The sequence below is a fragment of the Branchiostoma floridae genome, chromosome 3 (assembly GCF_000003815.2).
Source record: "Branchiostoma floridae strain S238N-H82 chromosome 3, Bfl_VNyyK, whole genome shotgun sequence".
Lineage (NCBI taxonomy): Eukaryota > Metazoa > Chordata > Leptocardii > Amphioxiformes > Branchiostomatidae > Branchiostoma > Branchiostoma floridae.
Window position 1 is genome coordinate 8,233,119 of NC_049981.1, and position 13,832 is coordinate 8,246,950.

The 13,832-nt window shown below is 40.0% G+C and overlaps 1 protein-coding gene across 1 annotated transcript in view; it reads left to right on the forward strand.

The window, feature by feature from the left end:
- Window positions 1-13,832, forward strand: part of LOC118412417 (bifunctional heparan sulfate N-deacetylase/N-sulfotransferase 2-like) — a gene marked incomplete in the record, with an annotated part of 83,613 nt that overhangs the window by 48,525 nt on the left and 21,256 nt on the right. The window contains 3 exon segments of the mRNA XM_035815267.1: window positions 1,272-1,450; window positions 7,702-9,094; window positions 12,105-12,240. Coding sequence (XP_035671160.1) covers window positions 8,223-9,094; window positions 12,105-12,240 — 1,008 coding nt within the window.

Consider the following 13,832-nt stretch of genomic DNA (forward strand, 5'->3'; position numbering starts at 1 on the left):
CAATGTGCCCAATCAAAGAGTTGTCACAGTCATTCTCTTCAAGTTTTGATGCATTCATCAATGCACAGGCTACAGGCTGTGCCAATTAAAGAAAGAATGGATTGCTTGGAGTGGAAGAAAATCCTACTACCTGTATCTTACAGCCTCATCTGAATATGAGATCTGTTTGATGATCGCTGAAAATGGCTGCATAGACGGTTGGGAAAGATGGGAAAGTTCAGAAGTTCAATGTTCAGTTATCGCATGAGGACTTGTGAGGCAGTCCCCAAAGTATTTCCTAATGGGAAAGCATGATGTAAGACTGGCATCTGCAGGAGTTCCAATGCTTTTGTGAAATAAATCGTACCTTGTTGATGAGATCATCGGTCTTCTTTGATTCCCTGAGACAAACGTGAGTTTCACAACCCTGTTGGGATTAGACCTGCATTGTTGGATCAGTTTTAAAGGACGTGCTCAGTTTACCTGGTTACCTCAGAACATCATCTATCCACAATAACTCATGCAGTATTCTTAGGGAACTGTACGAGTCCCATCCCTGCATCTTGTCAGCCCAATTAGCAGCCGGCCATCAGGAGTTTCCACATGCGCCTCACGTTTCCCCCCGTAAACGTGTCGTGTAAACTTGACTGTTGATTGTCTGGGTGAGGATCCCCGTCTACTCTCCGGCGAAGGAAATACAATTAGGGGGAGTTTTATGGTGGAAGGACTGGAAGCTACATATCCTTTGGATCTGTCTTTGGACTCATAAATACAAATTTACATCCTGTATGTTCTATGATGTATGTGACTTGTGTGCAGCTGCTATACTTTTCTAAAAGAAATTCAGCAGAAATTCTTGATGGCCTTAGATTATGTTTCTTCTGTACTTGTATCAGATAGTATAAAGATGGCTCCATGTATTTGCCAGCTAGGCTATATGTCTATCTTGAGACTCTGCTTTTTCGAAGAGTTCTGTGATGCTTGATATTCTAGAGTTAATATCTATAATGATGCTGAAACTTTGTCAGACTTCTATACACTAATTAACAACAGTATATTGTGGTTGAAGATACTTGCTTTATTTATTTAGCTTGAAGATAGGTATTATAGTTACAAGCATGCAAATGCAGGCCCTGGAAAATTGTAAATCTGAAAGTACAAAATACTGACGTGAACATGTGATATACATGTATCGCACATCAAGGATATCATCATGATTTGTTCATATCACTTAAACTGCCATCTATGCAGGTTGTTAACGCAAATTTCACGGCTATTTCAATTTGGTCCAGAAATGAAGAGCTAGCGCAGGCTGATCCAAAGTGATGTTGAGGATTACAATCCCATCGCGCTACCAGGGCCCTTATTACGAGATGTCCCCCCCACGGGATCTCACAAGGCCAGCAGGGGGGAGCTAAATATGCATCATCTCCTTCAGGCCCTCTTAGTAAGCCTTCCAAATCGGAATCAGGTAAGTCGCACACCACAGACACGATCTTATCTCGCGCGAGTAGTCAAAATCATGTCCAAACTGCAAACTGGTTCGAGCTACATTCAGCATAGAATGGATACGTTATTCTGTCAAAATCTTGGAGTTGTGGTTGCGTACCTTGTGGTATTTGATCTTCAAGTTTTTTTAAATCTTTGTACGCAACGGCTTGCACTTTTTTCAGAGCCTTTCTAGGTGCTTGGCCAATTTATATATACATGTTCTTGTTTCTGTATGTTCCCTTGAGCTTCAGCTGAATGTCCACGTCCCCTAAGATAGCTAGAACTACCTGTGTCTTCTCATGTGTCTAGACACCAAACTCGTCGATTCGTAGCGTGTCTGCCGTAGGATCTGTGTAATTTCCCAGCAAAGCTGGTTTGGCACGGAAAATAGCTAAATTTTCATATGATCACATGACCCACGACCGGGTCAATATGCGAAGTAAGCTGACCTGAAGCCACATTTCCGTTTAGACTTAGTTGCAATTCGTGCAAGGTGGATCCTGAAGGTAGTTTGCGGTTTAGCTGGATTCTATGCGACTTCGCCGTTCAGACTGGGCCACATGAATCCTGCTTCGGTGGTTGGGCTCGAAATCTGAATTGCAAGGCTTATATAACACTCCCTTCAACACTAGATGGTTCTAAGGCCTAGTTCATTAGTTAGTATGAACGAGGCCTTAGAACTATCTAGTGTTGAAGGGAGTGTTGTTATGAAAGTGGGAATAAAGCGCAGGTATATGTGACCTACAAGTCGTAGTCTCGGTCTATCTATTCCCTCCCTTTTGCAATGCTTCACAGTTAGAATCTTGTTAGCCTGTTCATTTGCAATTGCATACCTCACTAGGTTTGTACTGAATGTCTTATTGATATACATTTATATTACTCCGAGTGTGTACACTAAAAGAGATCCGAGCCGAAATAAACGGCTGCATGGACGTGTGTTTTTAGCAGTGATAAATTCCCTTTTATCCAGCTGAATCTCAAAAGTTAGATTGGTGAAAGCTTCCTTGTAAGTGAAGAAATTAGCAGGTAAAGTTTGGCATCTGCTCGCTAGGTCGGAGGTACACAGTCCTGGGTTCTGAGTGGTGCGGTTGTACGCTAACAGCGAAAAAGTGCCTCTTGTGATGATTGATGATTGTAGCTTGTAATTGCTATAAACAACAAACATATGGATTCTGGTCATTGGCAATTTTGTCCTATTACAATGTATATAGAGTAGATGTGCTCAACATAGAATGAAAAATCTGCTGACATTTCACGCACATGTAGCTTCATTATGAACGTGGCCATGTAAAACATGTATTATAACATAGACGTCTATGGGAAGAAAAAAACTCTACAATGAGACCTCAAGAGTATAAGCTGATTGACTGTAGTGAAAGAAAGAGTTGAATGACTATAATGCAATTTTTTTGCAAAATGCAAATTACCTATATCCCACAATACAATCTATAATTGATTCACGGAGGATTGTATCCTACGGACACTTGTGGCTTAGATATTCTTTTATTGAAAATAACTCAAACTTACAAATGTTACTTAAAAACCCTCTTGGTGACTTGGAATGGACACTATATAGAAAACTGATTTTGAAATCATAAAAAGAATTATTTTACAGATTTTATCAGGCTAAGAAACAATGATGGTGAAGAAACGAAGAAATAAAAATTGTGTAACACATTAAAATGCAGTGTCTGGAAACTAAACCACAGACTGATACACTTTTCTCTGGTGCGTTACAATTTTGTACTATTGAATCTATTGTAGAAATGTGTATACAACTGCAAGGAACATCTACAAAACCACTGGATACATACATTATACATGGTTGTATAATGTCGTGTACAAGGCATATTCATCATCATCTGACCTCAACCTAGATGGAAGGCCACCAGGTCATGAACCTTTCGTTGTTGTCACCCATCTTTGATGAGTATGATGAATAATCTGTATTCTGTAGTGGCAGAAGTAATCATGTTGAACAGAGGGTCATCCTTTTCCTTCATGTCTAATCAACCAACAGCTAACTCACATAGCAGATTGACGCGGGCTGATTGCATACTTATGATAAAATCCTTTGGGACATGTTAGGAGACCTTATATGCTGCATTCAGAAACCAGAAGCTGTTAAGGTGCATTATACAATAACAGTGATAATGTCCCATAGAAAGAGTCACACTGTAAATCACAGTTGATTGCACTGAATTTGTAAGACATAGTGATGAATCAACTATGTACATACAGTTAGAACCATTACTGGGGGTTGCCTTTCAAGTCAACCTCTCACTTGGCAGAGCTACATCATAGCAATTTGGAGAAACGGTGTGATATTCTGGGTTGGGAAACACACGTTGAGACAAATGAACTGTACAAGAGATGCATGTGTTGTTTGAAAATTATTTAAAGTACATGTAACTAGTACTATGTACTTAATGATATGAAGGGTAATAGATATAAGTTTGCACCCTCACCCAGAAATAGAATGTAAGGTGCGCAGCTTCAAATGTTGGGACATGATTATAAAGTTCAAAGCCTTTTATGAATGTGTACCAAAATTCAAATTATTGTGTTCATTACTTTGTATGCGACATCCAGTAATGTTAGAAGGGGAAAAAAACATGGACAATTGAGCTGCGACCTGAAGTGTGTGGGTCAACTTGCTCTGCTGAAAGTCAGTTCTTTCTAGTTTAAATGTGAAGGGAACCCCAGTCAAACATTTTGACAATGTGTTGGTAGATTTCATGGCATGAAACACGACCCGCAAAGCTCTGATCACAGGTCCTCCTTGTTTTTCTCACCACTTATAACCTACTGATTTTCAAAGACTTCGACAGGAACGTAATGAGTACAATGACATGGGGAGCCGAGGTGGTCGTCTTGGGAAGGTCGCTAAATGCTTGCATCAATGTGGAAAATTTGTTGGGACTGAGAAAGACTGGTTGTAATGACCAGGTGGTCAGGTAAGCCCTGTTCATGAACGCAAAATACAAACTGTTTGCAGTTGCAGGGCTCGAAATACTTTTTTCTGCATACCTGCACTGGTGCAGGTAACATTGAAAATTACCTGCACCAGACAAATTTTACCTGCACCACTCACAACTAAGGAAGTATTGATCATACTAAAATTGTTTAGTGATCATTGCTATTTTTTCTTTTATACTTTGTAGGTGGTAGCAGTCAATGCAGCTAATAACAATCCATATACACCTACATCATAGGACATTTATGTATAAAACCCAGTACATGGACCAGTGCAGGTTAGGTGCAGGTAGGCACCAAAAACACCTGCACAGCTCCAGTTTTACCTGCACTAACCTGCATATGCAGGTGGTATTTCGAGCCCTGAGTTGGAGTGTAAGGCCAAACAGATAAAACTGTTTGTATTTTTGCATCATGAATGGGGTGCATTAACTGATTAAGAGGTGGTTGTTTGGGCAGGTTTGACAACCTGTTTGTACATATAATGACAACATTGTACAACAGAAACTCTGAGTTCGTATTCACATGTTTAAGAAAAGGGAATAGGCATGGCTCCAGGTGTATTGTACTTAACCTTTAGTATCCCATGCACATGATGTAACACAGTCGAATTGCTGCATGTAGCCTATATGGGCAGGAACATGCAAATAAAGATCATCATATCAATATACTAATAGGGCTGCATACTGTTGTGGGGCTGTGGTAAGATGGAAAAATACTGAATGTCGATGTACCAGAGCTGTACTTAATGAATAAGATTATGCTTGAGTACACTCTGGATTTGTGGCATTCTAAGGAAGGTGCAATTCCTAACTCAAAAATTTAAATTTAGTGAATGAATACATGGTTATTGCTGTGAAGTCAGTACCATTTTGAGTTGAGTTTCTTTGCATAATAGAAGCCCATTGAATTAACATTTTGTTTACTGTTTCTGGGGTTATTGAAGACCACAAGTATTCTGTCGAATTCAGTATAAAACCTCTGGAACAGTACCCGTGCCTGATGTTATGTTTAGGTATGCTGCCCTAGTTGCACAAGATTCCTTGATTTATGCATCTGACAGATGTCAAGTGGCAGTCATGGTGTAGACGATCTGTAGTGCTTGATCATTCTGAACTCTTGACCATTGTCCTTCGAGAAATCTTGTCCTTGTCGCCTATCCGGTATGCAGAGTTGAAGTTGTTCTTATGCCTCTGGAATGTATGAGAGCTTTGTAGATCAGTTGTTCTTCAAAATGATTGTAGATCTTTGGGATAATCTGTACCCACTTGACGGTAGAAAGTTTATCAGTGAAGTGGCAGTGTAGCAGGTGCTCCAACAGGGCGAGGCTCCTGAATACGGATTTTCCTGCCTCTGGTATTAATCCCAGCAGCGTTGTACAGTAACTACCAGGTCTGAGTTGTGCACCATTGCTCTGTGCTGATTTATATAAGGTAAGCCTAGCGTCAGTACTGCTCTAGGATGGGATGGCAGCTTGGAGGTCTAGCTTAATACAGGTTTTCGTAATTACTGACATTGCCAGCCTGTCGTAATATACATGTAATAACATGTTGGATCTTGTCCTGTGGTTGTGCTTATAGAATCACACTATTCTGTGACTATAGTAAAACTGTTGGTTGGGGTCTAAAAGATATCCTTTTCCTTGTTGTCTCTCCCTTGGAAATTTTTGCCACAGCAGTAATTAATGCATGTAAAAGGAAGCCTCCTAAACCCTCCTTGGCCTGTATTCCTTCAAACATTGTGAAGTCATCTTTATTTGATGTTCATAGACCATCCTGAGTAACATCTATTACCATAATGCCGCCACATTTACTGCGATTTTTTCAAGCGATATGTTGATTTGACAAATGTTCAATGCACATGTTGCTGTTTGCCACTTCTTCTTTGTATCTTTTTTTGTCTCTCTTGTCCTGCTAAAAACACAATATTTGCTATCATAACACACCGTGGAATTGCATGAAGAATGGGTGCGTGGAAGGAAAGAAATTCTGTGATGTTACGTTTTTTCCTGCATTCTTATATCTATAGTGACACAAACACACTGAAAGTGTTGTACAGTATATCGACTATGGCTTAAAAGCAAATGTCGAGTTGATTGGCAATAAAGATTATGGTAGGTTGAGTCTGGTAAAATGCACTTTTAAAAGCACATACTGCTCAGTGCTTGAGTGCTACACCTGTATGGAGACCATAATTGGGTTATAGCAGATCTTAATCAATTTAATATTTGACCACAGATGGTAATCAGGTTAATACTTACTGGGTTGGGAATGGTACAATGCAGATTTGTCTACATTGGAAGGGCTTAACATGTACATGGTATTTTAGGTCTGAAAAATGATGAAGTAATACATTGTTGGAAATTGTCACCGAAATTGTAACATAAGAATTAAAGAAACAACTTAATTTTCCTGCATATTTGATCAGCTGTATTTCTTCTCAAATGTCAGTCAGGGCTCCCAACACAATGACAGAGGTATGAAAACGAAGGGTCAGCATATTTTCCCAGGTGGTCAGACATATATATGTGTGTGTGTGTGTGTGTGTGTGTGTGTGTGTGTGTATGTGTGTGATGTATTAGTAGTATTTCAGTAGGGTAAGGAAAATTGGCTCAACTAATCCATGTTTATTGATTGCCTATCCCGATCACCTGACACAAATCACACAGTGTTAGCTTGAGGAGAAACCATTTTTTCTTGTTTGATTTATTGTAACCATCAGGGTAAGAGCGTTGCTTATATTATTTTACCTATGTCAGATATGCATTGTAGTCTGTTTTTGTCTAACTCAGTCATTGGAAACTACAGGTTTTATCTAAACAGTGGTACAGTGGTGTCCACTTTGATTTCCCTTTGTTATCTGCAGAAGGTTCAGATTCTTTGCATTGCTAAAATACACCATTGTGCATTCCTTATGCCAGGCTTCAATATGCTTTCTCTCACTCACTCTCATGCTTTCATGTACATGTAGTTCTCACCTTCCTGTGTATCAGGGTCAGGAGTGGCATGAATCCATCAAGTTGTTAAATGTCTGACTGACTGAGAATATGTTCTATCAAAATTTACAACTTGCGACTTAAAGGCACTGATTTTCCATGGTGTGGCATTTTCTTGAAATGTTTATTCAGTCCATATTTGAAACTCACCTGTATAGCCTTCATAATGTGAATGTGAATATTGTAAACTGTATACAGAAATGAAGAGACTGCTTCAGAGAGTGCTTCTTAATGTACTGTTTTTTTTCCATATGTTTCAGGAGGAACAGCCTACAACAACCAGACACCGTCGTGACCCTTCCAACCACCTGAGAAAGACATCAGACACTGTTTACGAAAGAAGTCCACAAAAAGTCAGAAAGCTAATATCTTCTATTGTCTCTTGGAGTTAATCTTTTATGGAGAACAACTCATGGGATCAGCATACATATCACATGATGTTAGCCTGGAGCACTTGAAGGTGGATTCAACAGTACCCCTCCAACACACACAAACAGTGCTAGTGCCCTGTGAAGATGTGGGACATTAGGACTATCTAGCCTGATAAAACACTACTGTGAAGAGGTTTCACCAGAAGGTCAGATAAGACAGATCGTCGGAAAGGATCATCCACCTCTAATTCCCAACGGACCTGTCCTGCTTTTGTAATTGAGAAGAAGTAATCGGACCAACTCTTGGGCTGTTCCCAGAAAAATTATTCATCAAAATAGGATCTGATGGAGGAAAACGGCAGTTTCCAGGTTGACCCCGGTTGAGAGCATTTTTTGTTTTGTTTTCAAGGATGACGACAAGAGGTGGATCGAGTATGAAGTGGGCACTGCGAATTCCGCAGCCTTACATCAAGCGAGCAATTATTCTGGCCTTGGGTTTTAGCTTGTTGTCTATCTGGATTTTGGCCTATTATGTCTCTCAAACCAAACAGAATCCACGATGGGAACCGCCACAAGCAAACTGTAAACTTGCTGAATCCAAAGCCAACCCGTTTTTCCCAGTGCGACCCCAACCAATGCGTGATGTGGCAAAGAACTCGAGAACTCAGCCTGCTGCGCTGGTGTTTGTGGAGAGTGCCTACTCAAAACTTGGCCAGGAAATCGCTGCCCTCCTTGAAGCTAACCGCTTAAAATACAAGACAGAAATAGTCAGTGGAAAGAGCTTCCCTTCTCTCACAGAGGTAGGCCACGGAAAATATTCCCTGGTTATCTTTGAAAATCTGAACAAGTACCTACACATGGACAAGTGGAATCGAGACATTCTGGATAGATACTGTTTGGAATTCAATGTCGGCATCATCAGCTTTGCAGGAAAATCAGAAGACAACCTTTTGAATAAAAGAGTTGGAGACTTTCCCTTGTACATGCACAGTAACCTGAGACTGAAGGACTGCTCGTTAAATCCTGACTGCCCGCTCCTCTATCTAACGAGGGCTGGGGAAACGTGGCGCGGGAACCTGCCTGGAGAAGACTGGACGATATTTCAACCCAACCACACAACCTACGAGCCCGTAGCGTACGCCAAAACGTCCAGTCTTGAATATGTACATGTGAATGAGAACCTGGACAGGTCTTACCTGGTTACAGTTATGCAAGACCTTGGACTGTATGACGGCATCCAGAGGGTCTTCTTTGGAAATGATCTGAACTTCTGGCTCCACAGGTAAGCATATATTAGTCTATTACTAGACTATTACTAGTAAGAAATAATCTGTTACCACTGAATGATAATTAATGTGTAACACTGAGAATGATATTTTCATGCATATGAAAAGCTATATTTCTACCCCCTGATAAATGTCCTTCAGGATCAGGTTTGTTTAAAGAACTTGCAGGGCAAATTTCGGTATTTAGACTGCCTATTCTTAACAATTGGAATCATGGCAGAAAGAGGCTATCAAAAATGACCTACCTGAATTTTAGAACATGAAAAACTCACATTGGCATGGTTGTCTGGCCTCTAAAGAATAATTTGACGATAAAACAAGGAAAAATTTACGGCAGAATTATGTTATAATACGGGATCAAAACATAGGTGGTGACCTAGCTTTTCACCCCTTTTTCACTGCCTGTAAACAACACCAAAACACCTAACTTACATGTATAAAATATTGCTAAAAATTCAACACAATATAGAGGTATCAATCTTTACCTGTAATAAGCATCTCGAAAATCCAAACATATCCCAAGAAAAGCATTTCTACAGTCACTTTTGCCAAGAGTACCTAATCATTTTGAGTAGGCTGAAAGTATGCCATCTGCATGTGTCACTAAATACTGAAACTTGCCCTTAAGTACTTAAGGTGGAAGTTTGTCAAGTTTCCTATCAGCAAAGCTGGTACTTTTGTACTTCATTTGCATGACTATCGTCAGTTATGAGATATGATACCTTAATGCTGAAGTAACAAATCAAAGTGCTATTTAGCAGTTAGTTAAAGATGATCAATTATAAGATTTTAGTTGTCCCAGGATCCTGGTCTAAATTGTATCTTGAATTTCTGCAGCCCTTGTAACAAAGGGTTAATGACCTAATGACCACCCTAAGTTTGTGTATCATTAAATGGTGTCATAAAAGCCTGTGTCACAATCCTATGTGTGAAAATTGCACACACGTGTGTGGAGTGCACACATCGTGTGATAGAATTTGTGTTTTTAGTTGAGAACATGTTATTAGATAAAGAACATAGATAGCATTGAACAATGGTAATGTTTTATAGTCATTGTAAAAACATTTTGATGTGCAAGGTGTGCTACAGATGACCGCAAACAAGCCTGTCTTGTTCCTCATGAAAGTCAGAAAAACTATAAAGCATCACAAAACGGGCAATTTCTGACGTGGCAAATCTGAATGTCACGACCAGCTTACTCAAACGGCAAATGTTTGTTACTGAGTTTGGCAACAAGCATAAACCAGGCTCCTGGTACAGAGCCAAAAGAGAAGCTCAGAACTGAGCAAGGTGGAACAGAACGACCCGATGTGCCTCAAAGTCATGGGAGGAACTAATGTGCTATGGTAAGGTAATAAACCACATTTCACAATACAATAATAGGGACAGTAGTAATCTGACTTGATCTGTCATAGGGCTTGGCTTGCTGGCTTCACCTAATAAGCTATAATTCTAGGAACTGAATTATGACATTTTTGGCTGCTATTTCAATTCTTAATATCCTCTCAGGTGACAGCCGTATTTTTAGGGGATGAAATACCACCTGTGGCTATGATATTTTCCAATCCACCGACCAATACATGTATTAATGTTGAATGCGGTGCATCTTTCATAAAACATAATATAATCAATGATACATGTAGATGTCTTGGGAAAATGAAGAAAGCATCAATTTGATAATGTCAATTACATCTGACTCTGTAATTGGCTTCATGTCACGTCATTGAGACTGGCGAGACTAGCACATTTCGAGGAAAACAAGAGTTCAGAGACCTCATGTCTCCATGAAATACTGTAAATGCATTTAACTAATTTTAAGGAATAAGGACTTTTCAGGGTGGTTTTGAGTTCGCGGTAGCACCATACACTGTTGTCTCTTACTGCCATGGAAAAATGTTCGCGGTGAAGCGGCCTCGGCAAACATTAAACCACCACGAAAGTTTCTGCATTTTCAGTATTCTGACTAGGCAAAATTTAATGACACCTACATAACTGAAACACAGTCTGACAGACACACAGACAGACACATAGATACAGCCATAACTATTATCCATTTTTCATGGAGATAAACACACCCAATACTATACCATGCATCGGATTCTCCATTTTTTGGAGATAGCAAGCTACATGTATGAGCTTCTGTGATTATTTGTATAGGATTGCTCTGTAGGGTCCATTTACTAACTGTATGTGACATCCAGCAGAGAGAGTAACATTGTGCGGAGACAAGGTAAAACCAGGATGGGATCTGGTCTGATCTGGGCATGTAGTCATCCTATCACATGACCCTTCCATCAAGCAAGGTTGATGGAAAACGTGATGTTTGTGTGATTGCCTGACACTGTTTCATGACTACCCAAAAGGAGTGCACAGGGATAAAGAACATGTGTATGGATGTATGCGTTCTTGAGTGTCTGTTTATATTTGAATAGAATTAAATCAAGTGGCAGTATGTGATGGGGAAATGGTGCCAATACATTGCATACCTGTATATGCTAAGCATGTCTAGATCTCGCCACAGAGTGACAGGAAGTGAGGGGAAAAAGTAGGACTTGTGGGAGTGGAAGGAAGTAAAGTGTAGGGGACCTGGTGATGAATAGGCATAAAATCACTTTTCGTAAGGGAAATGATATTTATTATATCAAACCACTACTAATTAACAGGAGGTCTTATTTTTGGTTTGCTTTTGTCTTTGAAGTTAATATACATGTATGCCAAAAAGCAGTTACTCAAGCAACTGGATATGATTTTGGAAACGGTCAGACGTTACAACTAGTATGCACTAGTTTTCGTCAGTTTCCAAATTATATCCAGTTGCTTGAGTATCTGCTTTTTGGCATATCTTATTACCTGGATGTCTAACCTTCATTAACGTAATATACATGTATATTTTCATTACACTAGTCCGGTTCACATTACAAGAGTCCATTGATTACATGTACTTCTAGTCACTGACTCAATGGACTCTTGTAATGTTGAACTCATGTTGTTGTTGATTTTTCCCAGGTTGCTATTCCTGGACAGTGCCACGTACCTTTCCCAAGGGAAACTGAGCTTGTCCCTGGAGCGCTACATCCTTGTGGACATTGATGACATTTTTGTGGGGAAGGTGGGCACAAGAATGCAGACAAGTGATGTAAAGGTTGGTGTACATTTTTTATCTATTCATTCATTCAATCACTCATTCATTCATTCATTCATTCATTCATTCATTCAATCAATCACTCATTCATTCCCTCAAGCCATCTAACAAGGTTATAATTTGCATGATCTTATGGAATGCCTGAATGATTAAAGACTCGATAATGATAAAAGAATATTAAGAGTATTAAGATTATGAATATGAATGCTTACTGTAACTGCCCTTGTCCTGAGCCTATGGGGTGCCTTACAACTCTGAAGGGCTACTAAATGATATAACAAGCAAATGCATCCAGTTGAGTTGTCATGGCTAGCATAGAATATGAAACAGAAGGCCTGGGATAAAATGTGCAGCATCAGACCCATGTTTCCAAACTTCCCTGGAACTTAGTATTTCTACAGGGACCTTATATTGTGGTAGGAAAGGAAAAAGGTTTTTGCTGTTTTTATAGTCTGTTGTGGGAACAATTCTGTAGTAGTAAAAGGACATACAGGACTCCATTTGCAAAGCAGGGTTTCTGAAGATTCCATTCTTGTAAGGGACAGCGTCAAATTTGAAAAATTAAACTATTTCGGATTGAGAGGTGCTAGGTACTTGTTTCAAATGAGGTCTAGTTGTATTGTGATTTTGTAATGCAAAAACATAAAATGCAGTAGCAACTCTCACAGTAGTGTCATCCACCACTTTTACATACCCAGACACCTGGCAGCTGACTCCCCTCTAACTTGTGATGGATATGTTTTTCTATTGTAGTAGATTAGCCAGCATGATCGACTACCCTGTTGGAACAAACCCTGGCCAGGACCATGTATAACTGTCAGTACAAATGGACTGGGGACCACCCAGCTGACCTCACTGATCTTATATTGGACATTGGGATTAAATCAGCCCATCTTCATGAACCGCTATCACTGAGCTGATGGGCCCCCAGCAGACCTGCGGGTATCCATCACATCCTGCAGCACTTGTTAGGAGCTGCGATGGCCCCAGTCCTGTCTGAACTTGTTCACTGGCTCGTATGTTTGGCGAATGAGTGCTTGAAAATTTGGAGCCGGGCCGGTGGTCAGGGTAAGGGGTCGCTTCATTTGCTTCATCAGCTGCTGTGTGCTCCTCACAGAGCCATGTCTGAGCTGGTACATCATCCCGACTCACCACATTGTACATGCATATACTACTGGTGCCAGCATAATTCACATGTGGCCTGTGGTATGATAGACTGATGATGCGTCACGGTAGTTTGGTTGGTTAGGCTATATGTAGAATGGCCGTTGCAATGTGTATAGGCCACAACCACTATTATCTCCTTAAGTTATGTCACCTATGACGTCATGGCTGAACTGAATTAGCACGAATATGTCTCAAGATGACCGGGCAGTCGTATTGCAAATATAAAATAGGGAGCTATCAAAGAAATTAGTCGGTTCTAAAGAAATTAGTTGGTTCTAAAACTAAACTCGGCACAAAAAGTTAGAGCATAATTCTATTTGTTGCAGGATGAATTCAATGTATTATAATTATCATTAGAAAGCTTGTGTAATTTCCTTTCCTATGATATCCATCGTTTTATGAATGTAAGCTCATGAAAGAAGCAC